The sequence below is a fragment of the Lathamus discolor genome, chromosome 2, assembly GCF_037157495.1.
Source record: "Lathamus discolor isolate bLatDis1 chromosome 2, bLatDis1.hap1, whole genome shotgun sequence".
NCBI lineage: Eukaryota > Metazoa > Chordata > Aves > Psittaciformes > Psittacidae > Lathamus > Lathamus discolor.
Window position 1 is genome coordinate 53,636,675 of NC_088885.1, and position 19,074 is coordinate 53,655,748.

Here is a 19,074-nt window from a genome sequence, read left to right on the forward strand (position 1 = left end):
ATCTTAATAGAGAAGTGGCTAAGGTAGCCAGAAACAACACTATCAACTACTGAAGTCCATCCACTGGGTGTGGGCAGTCACTCCACAGCCCCCAGCTCTGCTTCCTCCAGCATCACGTCTGCCCTGTCACCAGCCCAAGCCCTCACTTCCCACTGATAAATACTGGGTAAGAGTCGAGTGTCAGCAGATAAAGAAGGTTCATGTCCCAGGAGCTGCTTTTAGGACCCGCTCTAAGCGGGATCAGCTCCGGTACCCAGCAGCTGGAGCAGATGGGGCCTGAGCTCCCTCTACCGCGAGAACGAAGCTATGGAAAGCTAATAAACCACACTTCAGCAGAGCTGGCAAGCAGAGGAGCTTCGGTTCCCAGCAGTAGAAGAGAGCTTACACAGCAGGAAACAGGGTGTTCTAACACACAAACAGAAAACCTCAACTCCTTCTCCAGCGTGCTGAAGCTGGATACAACTACTGAGACAGTGCCTGACCCAAGCTTTGTTCAACAGATGGTTAGTTAGGGACAGCTGGTTTAGTTAGGTAAGGAAGTGTCACTGCACAGGGCTCAGGGTAGAGCGCCTGTGCGTGCTCCGTAGTTCCTATTGGTTTTTTAAACCAAAGCATAGAAGACCCTTACTAAAAGCCAGCAGCACAGAGTTACCTTTATTGCCTGTGTAACACCTGCAGGAAGTGACAAGCAGACAGTATAAATCCATGCACAACAGATAAGTACATGTCTCTTGGAAATCTTACAGAAGAAAAGGAGAACGGTTGGAAAGGTCATACCTCTATAATCTCATGAGCTGGGTTTCTGGTTTACAAACTCACTTCTGTTTTTTTAAAGCTGGTATTGTAAAGTGGTACAGAAATGCTTCTTGAATACTAAGTGAATTAACATTTCACGGTAAAAATATAGTTTAGTTCTATTAAATTTTCTTCTGAAAATAAATGTTTCTATTTTTCTGCTATGACAATAAATTACAATGTATCACAAATGTAGGCTTTTAAGTGGATTTATAAATTAAGCAAGAGTTAAGTGTTCCTCCTATAGTTCAACTGAATTCAAGGCATTTAGTAAGAGATAAGCTGAAGGTGCATTTATAATCCCAACTCAATTTGTCAAGGTAAATACATATAACTGAAGTAGATATAAAGGGATTTATTGCTGTGGTACTTGTATATAGGATAAGTATTCATGGATGATCTGTTTCTCTTCCTCCAGTGTTAAATCCAGATAATCCTCTTCGTGTTCAGGAATATCCTCTAGGATTTCATTGACTGCATCATTCTCCATATCTTCATCTGTTGGTGAACCAGAAGAACCTTCCAATAAGAAGCAGCAGCAGTGAATTCACCTCTGAACGAAACTGGTACTTCCCTCTTCCCCCAGCATGACTGCTCTGAGTCCTACTGTAAAACTACCTCTTATTTAAAAGTGCTTTGCAAAGGATATTGCAGGACAGCCAGTTTTTTCCCTATTGCTTAAAGCTGTAGGAGAGCCTTTAGTTGTACAACAGGGATCGCCACAGCTACAACAAATAACAGGAAAATACATGCGAGTTTCTTCTTTGCCAAATGGCAAGTATCAGTTACGGTTCTATCACATCAGGGACATGAGGAGGAAGTAAAATCAGCTGACTGCATAGTACAAGTTTGCAATAAGCTTCCTAGCAGTCAGAACCCAGATATTAGCAAGCCAAAGTATCCTCATTACCAGTGGCAGGTCCAGGGAACATGCTCCAGCAACTTAGTACTTGGTCTCTGAAAACTACAGGCAGAAAGAGGCCTGTTGGTTTTTAAATGATCTGGTGAGAGGGAGTACAGTTACATATGAGAAGCTGGAATTGTCTGTGGGCTGGAAAGGCCACATGTTCCTCACGGGGGAAGTAAAGATGCAGATACCAGAGGCCTCCAGCCTCATGTGCCGAAGCCACAGCCCGCTCAGGAGCCCTTCTCCTGGGCTGCATCCATTTTACACGCTGCCTACAGCCAACCCTTATGGTCCTGTACACAGCTGTCACTAACTGCAGGGGCTGTAGTTTATCTGGGGTAATGGAGGCCTTGCATGTAACTGTTACTGCCAAAAGTAGTCTGGGCCCTCTACCAGTACTAAAGCAGAAGTCTCTTAATTGTTTCATACAAGAGCCAGAACAGCCTTTCCCTTTCTCTGACTGATCTTTGCAACATTCCTACCTGCAGACTCTGTAGACGAGTCTTTTGAAGAGGTTGACTCTTCCGATGGACTGGACCCTCCTGGAGAGAGCTGCAGTGAAGCAGGAAGAAGTCCCCCATAATGAGCAAGGGTTTGGGAAGCTAAGTGGACATTGCCTTTGAAGACCTTTAAAGCTTGCTCTGCTGACTCACGGCTGAAACCCATGTACATCAGCTGCAGGAGAGGGGGAAAGAAATTAAAATATGAAATCTGGAGAAATCCAAGCTTATCCAGCACCAATCTGATAGGAATCTGACTCTACATCCGACAGTCATTCCTCTTGCACAGAGAAGAGCGCCGCATGCCAGGAATTCCAGGACACTGACTCTGGTTTACTGGAACAGTTAACGACAGGGCAGTGACCTATTAAAGAATTGGGCTGTTGAGCAGAATCAAGAGCCTGTTGCTTAATATCAGACCAATTCTTTTTCTGTTTTTCAACAGGAAACTTCAAAGCACCCCAGCATATCAGGAGGGTGTATGTGCTATTTACGTCTTCTAGACAATAGAGTTTTCTTGCCTGACATTAATTGCATTGCCACACTACTACAGTAGAGCGTTTCAGACATCCTGTGATGAGAGACACATTCCAACTCCTTCCTTTTGCACACTGCAATGTTTAAAGACTTCTTTTTGGGGCTGGAGCACTAGAATATGCTTAATTCCCCCTGGATCTCTGTGTGGCAGGCTGGTTCAATGGGCTGGAAGCACACCCAAATGACATTTTAGCCTAAATGTGACTTCCCCATGAAGAGTGGATACCAGACATGGCAGTGTGACAGCCTGAGTGACATGGGTTAAAGATTTGTACAGCTTTGCTGACAGAAGATCCAGTGATTCTGAAGGTGTAATTCAGAAACAACCAAGAATGCAAGCAGTCTAACTTACTTGATCAATACTTTCCTGGGAAACCTGAAACTGGTCCATGGCCACAGGATCATCATCATCATCTTCCAGCAATAACTCGGGATTGTCAAGAATAAACTACAATAAAACAGAGAGGGATTAGAATACAGCAACAGAGATGTAGTAGTTCTCAGCACAGACAGATGTATGTAATAGTTGATAGAAGCAAACTTCAGCCAACTTAAGTGATTCATTGGGCCAGGAAGTGGAAGTCCAGTCATTACAGTTCAGAAAAGGCAGCTATGAACTACTAGGTAAAGACTACAGCAAACAGTAACCTGCTAAACAATAAATAAAGAAAGCGAACAAGGGCTTTGGGTTTTGTGTTTTGTTGTGGTTTTTTGTTTGGTTTTGTACAGAAGTACTACTCCTGAAAATCACTTACCTTAAAGGCTTGGTCCAGGTTTCCTTGTGTATTATGAAGAGCTACTTGAGCAGCTCTCTCTGAATAGCCCATACTTTTCAAGGTATTGATGTCTTCCAGTCGCTTCCTTCTTTTAGCTCTCTCCTCCCTCCGTATCTGTGCCTTTTCCTGCAGTAATACAGACATTACAGAGCTCACCATGCATGAGAATGCTTCAGTCCTTCCCTGTGCATGTGGGGTTTCTTGGCTTTACTTCAAGTTTGCATTTCTTGAGGAAAAGGGATTTTAATTTTTTTAAATACAGCCTGTGCAGCCAGACAGACTAAACAGAAGGCCATTTCCATGAGCTAGCACTGTTGCTGTACTTCTGCTCTGCAGTATCTGTGGACCAGATCTTACACTGTCAGTTATTATAGGCCCTGTGTGGTAAGTGATAAACCCTTCTGGCAGATGGGGCTGTGGACAAGATTTGCCAAGGACAGGACACAGAGTAAGAACCAGGGATGTAGCCAAGGAGTTCTGCTCAGCCCTTCTCTAGGGCATTTGACTTTTCCATCCATATTTCACTGACATGCAGAAGTACCATGTCAGTTTACCAAACCTAAACTGAGGCACTTCAGATGTGGACAACACTGTCTTCACCTCACTTGAGCACAAAAAATCCTTCTCCCCTCTTGGATCTCCAAGGCCAAAGCCATAATACTGCATCACTTGATTATGCTCAAAGCATTTTATTGTACAGCCTCTTGTCTTTCAGATCAGCCAAGCCCAGGAATGACAACTTGATCATGGTGTTTTTATTTCCACATGGAGCACTGCTGAGTAGCAAACACTGGTGCAAAGACTTCCTATGTGCCTTGCTGGTATAACCACTGGCGTTTGGCTCCCTCATGCCATCTGTTTTGGGACAGAGCTTCCCTTGTTGTATAAAGTTTTGGTTTCAAACTTGTGGCAACAGATGTCAAGCTGTCAGTTTCACTAATAGTGCCAAAGCAGGATAATCAAAGTCTGTAATTTAGCACCATGTTGCACTAGTCATGCAAAACATGATCTTAGGGATACCCAAACTAACACAATCCTTGATTTAATACTTTCACTGCACCATACCTCTCTCCTGTTGGTGATAAGATTGGCAGCATGCTCCACATTCCCATGGCATGCTCGCAGAGCAAGGCGAGCTTCCTGTTCGGAGAATCCCAAGAGTGACAGGCAGTCAACTTTATCAGGATCTACAGACAGCTCTTCATATAAGGAAGATGCCTATGTACAGAAAGAACAAAATGATACTACTTACACTGTTGCTAATGTAGAAACAAAAGAAGTCTCCCCATTTTTCTGAGTAAGCAAACAACAAAGCCCAAACATGGGAGCTAGGGTGAAGGACTCAAAAGGTTTTACCTAATGGTCTCTCACCTTCTGAATATACTCGGCAGCCTCTTTTTCTCTGCCACTGTGATAGTGTCCTATCCCTTGAAGGAGATAAAGCCGCAGAAATAAAACCTTCTCACGACCATAGCTTCCCTAAAGAATTATTTAAACAAAGCGTAGGCACGTTGGTAGAAGCATACGTTAGAATATCAATTCATTATCAGCAGAACACTTTACACATTTAAAGACACAGTCACTAATATGGGACACTCTGCAGATAAAGTATCACATCTAAACCACTGATGGTGTCTGTGTATGTTTACATGTTTTACTAAGCAGTGTGTCCTTGCAGCCCAGAAAGCCACCCGTGTCCCAGGCTGTATCAAAAGGAGTGTGACCAGCAAGTTGATGGAGGAGATTCTCCACTTCTACTGCGCTCAGGTGAGACACCCCCACCACTGCAGTACTGTACTGAGTTCTGGGGCCTCTAGTGGAAGAAGGATGTGGAGCTCCTGGAGTGAGCCAGAGAAGGCCACAAAGATGCTCTGAGGGCTGGAGCACCTCTGCTCTGCAGTCTGAGAGAGCTGGGGCTGTTCAGCCTGAAGACAAGGCTTTAGGGAAATCATAGAGCACCTTCCAGTGCTTTAAGGGGCCTACAGGAAATCTGTTGACAAGGGTGTGTAGGGATAGGATGGGGGGAAATGGCTTTAAACTAAAAAAAGGTGAGATTTAGATTAGATATTAGGGAGAAAATATTTACTGTGAGGGCACTGACAGTGTGGAATAGGTTGCCCAAGGAACAGTGGCTGCCCCATCCCTGACAGTGTTCAAGGCCATGTTGGATGGGGCTTTGAGCAAACTGGTCTCGTGGAAGGTGTTTACGGCAGGGGGGCTGGAACTAGATGATATTTAAGGGCTGTTCGTTTTACCTAGAATCATAGAACAGTTTAGGTTGGAACAGCCCTTAAATATCATCTAAACTGTTCTATGATTCTAGGTAAAACACATGTTTGCCATAACTTTTCTGTCAGGTCCAGTGCTTCCACTACGCTGACAAATACACAACTATATTCCAGGCTAATGAGACAGGAGAAAACTTTAAACTTCTAAAAGTCAGTACCTGAACAGTAAACTGAGTATGTGTAGAAAACAAAAAAGCCACTGTAATTAAAAACCAAACAGCATACTTTGATATCAATAAGTCTCTCATGGTTCTCCCCGTAGCACCTCTGAAAGCATCTATGTGCCGTGGACAGCTTTTTCTCTGCGTCATCCAGGCAGTCCAGGTGCTCCAGGCGGAAGTAGCACCACACTATATCCAGCTGCAGTACTGCATAGTTATCAACGGTATTCAGCAGTTCTGTGCTACACTCACTGGAACATAAACAATAACTTTGTTTATTTTTCTCCACACACACACTTTTTAACACTAATGAAACAACATGCACACTCATGTTTGAGAAAGCACACACTTCATATCGGAGGTAGCAAACTGATGTCACTGGAATTTTAACAAAGCACTGATCTATCCCATTCACAAATATGCAGGACACTAATGATAAAACTACATCTGAAAAGAATTACAGTAACAAAATCAGTTGTGACTACTATTTTAGACAGCATCTCCTTAAAAGCAGAACAGAATTAAACCCTGTGTAATCTCTGAGAGGATAGAGAAACTGTCCTCCTTAGTGCAAGTGAACATGCTGGGTTGTACATACATACATGCTCCTTGTACATACATACACAAATGGGAAACAGATGGGGCCAGTATTACTTTTGGGATCTCAAAAGCAAAATATAGGGCTCTGACTCCTGACAGGAAACTAGTTTACTCACAAAAATCTTGGTATGTTTAGTAACCTCAGCTATCTGCTCCACCTTTTACACAGAATTATTACTTCACAGGAGCAATTGCAAACAAGTATTTGTAACTGTCTCTTGAGCAAATGCAATTTATAGCCTAGTACATGAATACTGAGAGTTCCTGTTTATGCTGACATGAAAGATTAAATTGCCCGGTGGCACTCTCTCTTTCAGCTGCGAGTCAGACTTTGCTGCTTCCCATCTGCAGGTGGGGTGTGAAGCAGTCCTACGGAAAAATAGGCCCTGATTTACATGCACAGGTAGTGCTCATGCTGTTCCTGGATTTGACTGTCAGTAAAGGAAAGAGACACAAGGACTCAAAAATGTTCTTACCAGAAGTGTTTATCAGCATCCAACAAATACGGCAGTGCTATTTCATATTCTTTCTTCTTCATTAATGCTCTGCCCTTCTCATGATAACCCATTGCCAGCACAAGCGCCTAGAAAAACAGATTGAGACTTAATTTTTTGCACCTCCCCAACTCAGTTATGTAACTGAAGTAGTTATCTAGGTAATCCATTGGAGTCCTTGCTCTTCCTAGAAAAATACTATTGCAACAGTTCTGTAAGAGCAGCACTAGTTCACAGTGCTGCATACTTTTCTCCCATCTACTAATGTCAGATATTGTCTAATTAAAAGCAGTTAATGTTACCAAGACATGAAACATTGCACCAAATTTGTTTTAAGAATTCAACCCTCGATAGATTTTCAATGGTGAGTGATAAAAAGCTAAGTTTTTTTCTAGGTGCTACACTTCCTGACAGCACCAAATTTGTTTTGCTTTGCTTATTACAACTATCTGGTAAAACCTAATGATTCACCTCCTGCAAAACCTCAGAACTTAAAATGAAATTCTGAATGTGGCAGGAAAACACTGTAGTTCCTGCAGCATGACAAGTGGAAATGTAAACAATACCTCTGGATAGAGACAACCTGCAATATTTCCTCTCACCCATGTTCAATACTGATGAAATCTTGTGCACTTCAACATTTGATGCTTTAACTCTTCAGGTGAATTACTACTTTCAGCACATCATCAGAACAGCAGGCATTGTGAGACTGGACTGTTGTTAATCCAACCATCCAGAAATTCCAGGTGATGCAGAAAACATGCTCTGTTTCAGAAGAGGCTAGACCAGCAGTCAGCACATGCTGGGGCTTGCTCATTTTTCCCCAAGGTTGGGTTTTTTTTTTGTTACTGCATATAATTCCAAGTATTTATAAAGATCTGTATTTATCTTTAGAAAATTCCACAAACTTAAAGATAGCATCTATCACTATTCTTCTGCTTCAGCAGAACATCAAGCAGGTCACTCCTACTGTAATTCAATGCACCCAAAGATATTTTCAGTTGAGAATGTGCAACTTTCTTGAATGGTGGACAAATTTAAGCTTAAGTGCAAAAGATCTCAAAGCTATTTTAAGAGAATCTGATTTTGAGAGACTTGTTAAGTATCCAATTGAAACTAAGGCCTAACAAACAAGTTCTTTTCATGTCACCCTAGGCACCCTAAATTTAAAACAAGCGCTAGGATGTAACAAAGTTAAAGCCCATGTTAAGACTTAAAAAGAAGATCTGGTCCACACAGGGGTCAGTGCAAGATCAGACCTGTGATTAGGTCAGCAATCAGAGGTCTGTCTCCAGATGACTGAAGTATTCCTAATTGTAGAGTTTAATGTTATTGCAAAGTTATTTCAAGGAGTGAGCATCCAGTGGAGGCAGGGTTACATCCCCCAAGTCTGACAGTACTTCAATCCCGTATTTGAAATGCTTCCCAAATCAAGCTTTAAAAAGCCATCTTAGTAGTTTTCCAAGATCCTTTTACCTACTTTCTTAGCTTGATGAGGAATCTCGATTGACCTTCCAGTTTGATTAGCTATATCTAGGTATGGAACAGAATCTGGATCTAAGTATTCCTCTGAAAGATAAGAAAAAAGGGTTTAAATTTTAAGTACCAAAGCAACTCTGCTGTCATAAGATTATGTCAATAAGCACAGTTACACAAAAAAAGCAAACAACCTACAACAAAAAGCTGAATTACATATAAAGGCTCGTGTAGCTTTTTGGACACATCTACCAACAGTAGCCCTGCTCAGACAAGCATGAGGAACTTTTAGCAAGGTCACTAAGGAAAAGGCCCTGTGCATCCAGAAATTTAGACACAACATTAAAAGTTAGAGCAGTTGTAAGGAATTCTTTGCAGAAGACAAAACAACTGACATTTCACATGCTAGAACACTTGAAATGATTTATCAAATGAAGTACAGAGTATTAAAAAATACAAACCCACAACTGAGCACTGTCCGTAAAACAGGGGATGGGGGGATAAAAGGCAAACAGCTCTGTATCTTCCTTTCCAGCTTTAATGCTTATAACCAAAGTATCAATTCTGTTTTTACTTCCACCTGATTTACAATGAAAAGATGCTTTTTCTTGTACACAAAAGACAGTTAAGCAGGAGTTTGCTGAAATTAAAAGCTTCTGTCCTTCAATTTTTTCTCAGATGAAACAACAGGATTGTTAAACTCCTATACTTCACACAGAAACTTCAGCCTGTGAGCTCATTATGGGCTTCACTCTGAACTCTGGCAATAACTGACCATAAGTGGTAAATAACTTGAAAAGGCCCCATAGAAGAATTCTGGGGTCTAAATCACCCCTGAAATCCATAAAAGAAATAACTTCTTTCATTTATTCAAAATCAGACGTCATAGTAAGAAAAAGGCTGTCACTGACCATTAAAAGAAGCTTTGTTCAGGTATTTTTGCAATTGGCAGGAATTCATTGCATACCCAGTTTCACAGTGCCTTGTTTAGGGGATTTTTTTTAAACAATAGAGAAGTGATTTAAACTCACCACCCAGCAATGCAATTCACAAACAACCTCATTCTGAAAAATTATTACTGTTAAATTGACTATATCCCTTTAACTTAATCCACAGTTGCCAGCAATCAACAAACACAACAGTAACAGTCACATTACATATGAGAATGACAAGTGAGCTGTTCTGCACAGTGAAACCATGGTTACACACAGCCGTATCCAAGGAAGACTACAAGAAAGTGTTTAATGACTTACAATACATTATTCCACTTTGCTTATGTCTACAATAAATTAAAAGCCTGTTCTCATGAGTTGACCAGTTCCTCGACTGATAAGTGCAAATTAAATAATAATTAAGTCACATGCTTCTTGAAGTGCAAAATGTCTTCTGGCATTCTAGTTGTTTAAGAAGGGTTACAGTAGAAAGAAGTTTTAGCCAACTTAAAATCAGTTTTCAAGTAGGCAGAAACCTGGAAAAGTATAAACTGAAATCCAGCCACAGCACAGGCTTTCTTCTATGTTGAAAGTCTACTGAAAAAGTAACTTTTTATGTGTAAGAATTAATGAACACCCTCTCCCCTCCACAAAAAAAAAAACCCAGCAAGCCTCCTTACCTCTCTCTGCTAGAATTTCCAAACCCTTCTTAGTTCTTTGCATCTTCTCGTTTATTTCTTTTTCTTTCTTGTGTTGAAGTTCTTCTTCCTGAACTTTTCTTTTAGTTTCCTCATCACTCTGTTCCAGCTGAAGTACCATCACTTTTGCATTGTGTGTTATGCCCTGGTCTTCAAGGGTTCTGCCTGCAAAATAGAGTATGATGCATGTAAGTCAAATGCTCTGTGGAGAGAGACTATTTTACACTGTCCTGTCACTGTGGGAGGACACCACCACCACCAAACCAAACAAACTTAATGGCCGCTTGTACTGTACTGAAGAACTACAGTAACTACTAGACTCAAGAACTCAAGCAAAATCCCTGCCAATTACTGACACATTCAAACACCACAACAGGACAGCAACACGACAGAAGAACTTGGAATTAAATCTGAGTTCCTATTGTCAATTCCATGGCTCTAATTCTGACATATTCTATGAGAAATAAATATGTCAGATGCTTAGGCCATCAATAAACAGAAAGCTGTTGTCATCACTTCCCACAGCATGTCTGACGAGCTGAACATGTGTAATGCATTACAAAAAGGTTCTAAATGTGCTGTTAAACATGTTTAAGGAACTTTGGAGTTTCTCTGAAATGTGCATTTTCAGTGTTTCAACACTTGAAAAATGTATTTGCAACATTTATTACAGGATTCCTATAACTGCTCTAACTGATCTAAGAATTTTGATCATCAGAAGTTATTGAATTTCCTGTAGAGCAGAACCTGACAAATGTAACTGCTATTCCTTGGGAATTTCTGAAATTAACAGAATTGCAAGAGGTTTTTCTTCTGAGAATCTGGTAACTAGAAAGTTATCATAAAAATATACTCAACTAGATATACATACCCAGGTCAAGTTGCTTCTTATTTATTATTATTTTGATAGCATTTTCTTGTAATGCATGTTCCTGTGCTATCCTGTGAAATAAATAATTTCACCCATGAATACAAGCTTGTAAGGCTATACTACATTTCTCCTAGAATAGCAAAAAAATTAAAAAAAGAGTACACTCATAACTGGCTTAAAACTGCTGCTAGAAGTAAAATAACATCATCAAAAAGCTTTGTACACTGTATGCAGAACTTGGGATTTGCAAAGGGAAAAAAGGTAAACAGACAGAAAAGAACTGGATTTTATTAGGTTTAAAACCACAAAAGGAAGAGAAGCTAATGCTCACTGTTCTGCCAGTCAGGGATTTGGAACACTGATCACTATTGCCTTCGAAGGTCCCTGCTGGGGATTTAGAGAACTATCTTTTCCCACAAGTTGCAACCTTCCTGTTTTCTATCTGTTAAACCACAGCTTCTTATGTGAAGAACTGCCTTAGAGGGACACTGGACACTGTGCTATTCAGACATACACGCTAAGAAGAAGCTTAAATCAACCAAATAGTTTGTCTTTTTTTTAGTACTATATGACAGTATGCCAACATATTAGAGAAGAACCAAGAGTGATTACACTTACTGTGATCTGAGCTCCTTGCCTGTGATGAACAGGTTAGTTTCCAGAGGGACTTTTCTGCTCTGTAGTAATTATATTGGGTAAGGGGAAAGGAGTAGGGAAGAAAAAAGCATGGTATCAAGATACTTTGGACAGTTTCTCATTAATTGTTTTACAACAACTACAATTTCTTTTTCAAGTAGTGGGGCATACATATTACTAATTTCTGGGCAGGGAGTCTTGTACCTGTTACATAGTGCTAAAACTAAGCATTGTAACAGCAGCAGATTCAGAATTAAGATAAATCTAAACTCAGAACCAAACAATCTAAACTGACTAATTTAATTATGTACTTCCAATCTGAACACTGCTTTGTAATTATGCTACTCAACTGTAACTGGCTAACTTATGATTAATTCCTAGTAGTGTCTATGGCCCCAGATTAGATAAACTGAATTTTCAATTAATTAATTCCCCTATGTCCAGTAGCATTATAAAGAGGAAATATGAAACTATTTGCTTGCTTTAACTGCATGCCAATCACTTAATACCCTCTAGCCCATCACATGCCCTGGCAATTATTTTTCACTACAGGACAGAAAATAGTTATGATTGTGTTGTGTTTTTGCAAGTACTCAGTGAAAAAACAACCAAACAAAAAAAAAAAGCAACCACCTTCTGAAGCATAGGTTACCATCTAGGATCATCTTCAGAAAAAAACTCACCCATTGCCCTTTTCCTTCTGTTGCTGATGACTACAACCTTTAAGTACCCCTGCATTATCAAAGTGGATGAAGACATTTGGCATTGGGGAAGATGCTGCTCCTGCACAAGATCAAAACTAGGAATTGACTGGAGACAGTTGTGCTTGTTTGAGACTGTTTTTTACAGGAAAATGTTCCCAGGTAAGAGGCCCTGTATTAATAAGAACCTGATAAGGTTCTGCTCTGTCCTGTGATCAGCCTGTATAGCACACTTCACATCCACATGGTTGAATCCCCTCAACCCTTGAAGCTCAGCATCTTTATTCAAAGTGCCACTTGAGATCAGCCCCCAGCCTATGTCAGCCCTCATACTATGCTGGACCCTGCTTGGCAGGATACCAGATAGTATCAGAGCTGACACTAGCAGCTTGACAGTATGGATGTCCATCAAAGAGTGACCAGCCTGTCCTCACCATTCAGCTGACTAGGGAGATGCAGCCACACAACTTGATATAATGGCTAGTCATACACTGATTTAATTAGATTTACAGCTTTATTCTGGCATATTTTCTGTGTGAAACTAGAGGCTGAAGCCTGGCTTTAAAAAGGCACTTCTGTTTTTGTGAAGCTTTTAGGAGCCTGACTTAAAGCGAGCAGATGAGTACCATCACAATAGCAAATCCTGCTTCCTATTTCCAAGTTCAAACGCTGGATGTACCTATTTTAAAGCAAGTTTAGTTAGCTGCCTGGGCTGGAATGGTTACATCAAGATAATGTTACCACTAGAAGAATAGTGCCACATGCCATGGCTAAAAGATAGAGAAGTTCTTTACAGTGGAATCAGCCATATATGGCCTAAAATGAAACCAAGTTCAAGCTGCTTATTGCACTTAAAGCTATTTATTTATTTATTTAAAGCTGTCATTTGACAGCTGTCATAATACAGTGATACTTAACATGCTAATTCAACTTTAGGTATTCTACAGCAGAAAAAATACATCTGTTCTTTACTGCCAATACGAACAGTTACATTAGAAGGAATGAAACTGAACTGGAGAGACACTTAATCTAATTTACTTTTCTTAATTGAAAGATAATTTCTCACTAAATACTCAAGGGAAGAATTATTAATTTTCTAGTATTATATTCCTTTGCCACAATATCCCCATGTACCTGGGAAACTGAAACATATCTATATAATTCCCCCTCTTCCCATATTTTATAGACCTAACAGATCTCTCATTAAAAAATACCTGGAAAAGTTGAAGTGAAAATATTTGCATTATGTACATCTCTAGATCTCCAAAGGCCAATGTAAAGTTATTTTTCTACAATGTCACTTACTTTTCTACGAGGCAGATAGATATCAAGTCTTGCAATCCCAGTCACTCTAAAATGTTCATTTCCTGTTCCACGCTCAATTGCTTTACACCGTATTTCTTCCAGCATATTCTCTGTATCATTCTCACTGATACTCAACTTGGATGAATATTTTTGTACAAGCTCCTAAGAAAACAGCAAGAAAAAGCAGGGAAATGTACCAGCAGTATGACATGAAGGCATACGACATCAACTCAGAGAGAATATTTACCTTTATCTCTTTACCAGCTTCTTTATTTTCATTTGTATAAGGTGGTTTCCATAGCTGAATTTTGTCCTCTCTCAGGCAACTTGTCAGTTTTGATATTAAATACTTCTTCTGTGCCATTCTTTTAAAACAAGAGCACAATCAGAAAAGAAAGGAAAATAATCAATCTCTATATAGCTTTCCTCTACAAAGATACGGTACTTTTTCAAGAAGTCTAAGTGACATTTTGGAATTCTGCACAAACCCCCTTGAGTATAAGATGCATTCTATGTATTTTGCTGGAGGGGAACCTGAGTCCAAACTGCTATAAAAAAATCGGGGGAAAAAAAATAAAATGAAAAGGGGACGAAACCTAGACCAGAACAGGGATAATCCAGAAGCCCCCTGCCATTTCAAGACAAATTAAACCCCTTAACCCCTCATGTGAGCTGGAATTGCTGAAGGTGCTGATTTATCAAAATCCACAATTCAATCTTTCTGCCCTGCTCTGGACAGGATGCTCAATCCACCCCCACCATTCCTCTCTAAAATGTGTCCTGGCTGTACCTCCGTTTCCCTGTTTCTCCCACTTCCCTACTTCAATAGGCTTTCTACAGTTGAACATGAATTGCTGCTCTCTTTGGGAGAAGAGTCAGGAGGGAACATCTCAAAACCACAAGCTCCACCAGAAGAGCATAACATAAAAGTCCCAGCCTCCAGCAAAGTGAGATCAGCTGTAGTGCAAAGAGCTAAGAGTAGACAATGATCTATACCCAAACTCAACCATTAGTCAAGCAAACAAATGTAATGGTATCATAAAATGACACTGTAAACTTCTGGTTTCACAAAGATGGAACAGCAGGGTACCACTTTTCACAGGCCAAGAGGCACCCTTCCCATTGCAAAGCTAGAACAGGCATGCAGGGCACAAGCAACATAAAGGACAGAGGATGAGATGAAAGATGAAGTCCACCGTAAATCTGCATCAGTACCCATTAATGGGGAGGAGATGGCAGTGAGCTCAACAGAGCAACTCCCTGGATCACAGTAAGAGTTCAGGCTGAATTCATTACCACAAGTTGTTTTCACCCTGCCCAGAGAAAGCAGTAACCTCTGTGACTGAACCAGCATGTCTCTGAAATAAAACCCCAAGAATAGGGAAGGCACAAAGAAGGCAAGGAAAGGTAGGTGCAGTGATCTCAACAGAAGAAAACCAAACAAATCTATGTACATGTTAAAGCATGTGAGAACTGCGTGCTTTGGACACTGGGAATCTTATGGAAGACATCCTTTAATTTATACAGAAAAGCATTTAAAGTGCTAGCATATATGCGCTAAGGTTCGCACTGCAATTTGATTCATCAGTTTTGCTTTTCTTTCAAAGTGGTTTCCTTTTCTCATTCTTGTTTATTAGCTCATTAACTCTCAGGAAAAAAGGGAACAGCAAAGAAGAATCAAACATTTCTATCCATTTTCCAAGGTTTTTTTTTTTTTTCGTTGCTTGGGAAAAAAACGATCCAATACTATTTGAGAGCAAAAAACCACAGGCAAACATCCAACGTGTGGCAAGTTTACTGGTTAACCTTACCTTGACCCCAGCTTTAGCAAGCTATGAAGAATTTCTGAATGCTGCAGACAATATAGTATTTTCTAAAGAGGAGTGAGAAGGATTAACTGAGCATGTGGATGGTTTGACACTCCTTCCTGTTTGATTACTGTAATTTGCACCGTGTCTGTCCGAATTGGGCAACAACCATGCACTACTTTTCTTGCTGGGATAATACTGTGGTTATTATTTTAGGGGCAAGGTAAAACATGGTATTTACAAACCTGAAAGCAACAAACATGCTCAGTTTTCAATAGATTGCATTGAATTTATTAGTGCAACTTTTCCCCTTTTCCAAACCAAGCTAGGCAATTCTCACGAACACCCTGTAACCATCATTCTCCCACTTTTAGGTTACACCAGAGAATCATTTTATAGCTGTAATTCTAATCAACATTACCTGAAGAAACAGAAAAGCTATCCATGGCTTTGTGGCACCCAGATAAAAGTCTAAAATTGCAATCTATGCTTAAGGCAACAAATTGTAGATACAAGTGGCATTTATAAACTGCTCATTCATCTTTTAAGAAACACTGTAAGTTTGCAATGTTTTACTGGACTATAAACCAGAAAACACTGGAGTCTCCAAGCAAACTTATTCTTTTCAACCTTCTATTCGAATTAAAAAAAATAAAATTGTTTTCACAAACATAAATTCCTATTTCACTGTAACTAAATTGCATGAGAATCCTTAGCAAAAAATAGACACATTTCCATCAGCCAGCATCACAAGTGCTCCTGACACAATTTCATTTTCGATAAGAGTTTAAAGGGACTTTCCAAAACCAACCTGAACAAACAAACAGGGGTATTTCCCAAGGGCCATCCTGAATGCAAAAGGGAGTTTTTGTAACCGAAGTGTCATCCTCTAAAGCTACTTAACCTTATATATGGCATAAAACAATTACAGAAATAAGGATCAAAAGCCAGATTTTTAATGGCAGGAGCAGCAGATTCTCTGAATGGCTTACTAATAAAGCACTACGCATTAAACTTTCCTAAAGACAAGAAGGAAAGCTCCCTGGCACAACTATGGCACATCCCTCCGCCGCAAAAGAGGCTAAGAGACTGAGCCAGCATCACGTATATAACCACAAAGCAGCATGTCAACAGAAGGATGAAACCGCAAACACTACCAGCCCCAGCCCGGGATCCGGTGGTGGCTGTAGGCCTCCCCATGCGCCCATCCAGTCCATCCCTTACCGCAAGAGCGCAAGTCACGGCGTTACCGGCGGACTTTAAGCACAGCCACGAAGGCACCACCGTTTCTAGGCGCCTCCAAACCACGGCGGCAGCGCAGCTGATGCAACCAGCCCCAGCTTCGGAGCGGGCACTCGGGAAGCTGCCAGGACAAGCCGACATCACGGGAAGAGAGAGGGAAGGAAGGGACGTGGGGCGCTCCCAAGCACACCGCTTAGGCCCTCGGGCACCCACCTGCGCCCTGCGGCGGACGCCGGGCCTCAGAGCCCGAGCAGCCTCTGAGGGGAACTTGGGCTCTCACGCAACGGCTCCCGGCCGCCAGGGCTCGCCGAGGGCTGCCAGGGCCGCTCGCTCTGAAGCGAAGGAGCCGGCAGCAACGACCCCTCGAGCCCGAGCGGGGTAAGCTGGGCTTCCACTTCACCTCACGCTCCGCAGCGCTTACCTGCGCAACCTGCACGGGGTGGGGTGAGCTGGGCCGGGCCCCGCCTGCACGTCACACCCGCCCGTTGCTGCCGGGGAAAGGCAAGCTCCTACGGGAGCCCGAGAGGCCCGGGGGAACGGAGCGAGGCGGGCGCTCATCACGTGGTTGAAGCCGGGTCCCGCCCGCCATCTTAGGGTGCTGCCCTGACTGGGGGGTGCGGCGGTGTCGATTGCTTGTGGCTCTGTGTGCCGTGCTGCTGCTGTCTTTGTGCTGTCTTACAGCCCAGCCTGGCTTGTTTGTCCTCTGGGTGATGGTGGCCCTCAACGCGCTACCGAAGCGGCGCTCCCTTCCAGGAGGGGTTGGGGCCTGGAGGAGGCTGAGTGCCCTGCAGGCTCCTCAGATGCACCTCTCAATTTATGAGGCAAAGCTGTGGCTGAAAGTGTTGAGGGAGGCTTTCCCAAAAGGCTGAGGTGCTGTGAGAGGTGCCAGGAAGGATTGATGTGTGATTTTTTTTTTGGCTGTGCTCCCTGAGGCAGCAGTGTGCAGGGTGAGCTTTTGTATGGGACCTGGTGTTTCCCCTCCAGCAGTGGTTGGAAGGTGCTTGGCTGGTTGTGGGACTGCCAAAAGTTAACTTGGGTCCAGAGACTGGGCTAGAAGAATACATGGTGTATGTGCAAGGCTGGTTCTAAACACCACCTCAGGCTGAGGTGATGCTGGAATAGCACTTCTGGTTCCCATAATGCCCGAGAGCAGCAGTAGGGTGCAAGGCTGCGCAGACATTTGGCTGTACGATGTAGGCTGCTCAATGTTGTATTTGTGTATGAGATCCTCAAAGGGTTGGGGCGTGTTTCTGGAATCTTTTTGGTGCCTATAAAAAGATGTAAGTGTTCTTGTAATGGGTTACACCAGAAATAATTAACTCATGTGGGGTTAATTCTTCCCTATGACCAGCTGTCCCAGCAGTGGAGGGATTGTATTCTAACTGCTCTGATGTGTGACTGAAATCATTGCATTGGAGTATTATTTGTTCCAGGATGGATAGGTCTGCAGGACTGTCCTTACATAAAACATTCTTCTTTGGGTAGTCATACAGACTAAGTGGGGGTACTGTCAACTGCAGCTTCGGTAATGGGAACCTCACAGGTATCGTGAGCTTGTGAACAAGACACTGAACTAGAAATTCAGGATTCCAGGCTCCCCTGTGTGCATACATTAGTCAAGTTTGCCCAGGAATAAAATAAGGGCAGACTTGCTTTTATGACAATCCTGAGCTCAGTGCTTGAAACTTAGTAACTATGTAACTTAGAAACTATGGTAATAGAATGATGAAAGCTCCTGTCCCATAATCACCAAACATGAACAAGCTAACAGTAAAGGATTTTGAAAACTGGGACTTTCTAATATTTGAAGTTTTTATTTTTTTTCTCATGTTTCCCTGTTTCATTTTACTGCAGCTGTTTTGGGGGAGAGGGGGGAAATCTTGTTAGACAATGAGCCTGTGTAATTTTTCAGTCTCTTGAAGTGTAAGTATGGCAACTTTCGTCATAAGCAAAGCTACATCATTAACAAATAAAAATTTACTGAAGTTGTTTTTCCCTAATGTCCTTGGGAATAAAGTTAAAAGACTTCTCAGAAGGCAAAAGGCCTGTTCTTAACAAGTTCAGTCAGTACAAATCACGGTAATATGCTAGAGAAACCTGAGGAAAAGGACAGTGTTTGTATGAAAGTGATCACAAAGCGGTTAAGTTACTTAGTGTATGCATAAACCTGCATTGAGTTTTAAATCAGCATATTCAAGGTCTGTGTTTAAGTAAGATAACTTAATGTAGCTATAATCCTTTACTAATGTCTCATGCCTACCAAGGAACAGAAATCAGCATCTGAGCTGGAAACTAGTCTGGGCAGGCCAGCTAACTCAAAACACTAGAAAACCTGAAAAATCACAAT

General features: G+C 41.6%; 1 protein-coding gene across 3 annotated transcripts; it reads right to left on the reverse strand.

Annotated features, from left to right (window-relative positions):
* Nucleotides 1-628: 628 nt before the first annotated feature.
* NUB1 (negative regulator of ubiquitin like proteins 1) lies at nt 629-17,268 on the reverse strand. Of its 3 annotated transcripts, none has more exons than XM_065666848.1 (15): nt 17,149-17,268; nt 13,925-14,042; nt 13,678-13,839; nt 11,654-11,712; nt 11,036-11,106; nt 10,147-10,329; nt 8,539-8,627; nt 7,041-7,147; nt 6,029-6,215; nt 4,887-4,994; nt 4,581-4,733; nt 3,495-3,641; nt 3,092-3,187; nt 2,185-2,377; nt 629-1,314 (listed from the first exon to the last, which is right to left on the reverse strand). In XM_065666848.1, the coding sequence occupies exons 2-15, from the start codon at nt 14,039-14,041 to the stop codon at nt 1,151-1,153; spliced, it is 1,836 nt and encodes a 611-aa protein (XP_065522920.1). In that variant the 5' UTR covers nt 14,042; nt 17,149-17,268; the 3' UTR covers nt 629-1,150. The 3 variants fall into 3 exon arrangements, with proteins under 3 accessions (XP_065522920.1, XP_065522921.1, XP_065522923.1); XM_065666849.1 differs by lacking the exon at nt 17,149-17,268 and adding an exon at nt 16,941-17,138; XM_065666851.1 differs by lacking the exon at nt 17,149-17,268 and adding an exon at nt 16,710-16,863.
* Between the last annotated feature and the right edge of the window lie 1,806 nt (nt 17,269-19,074).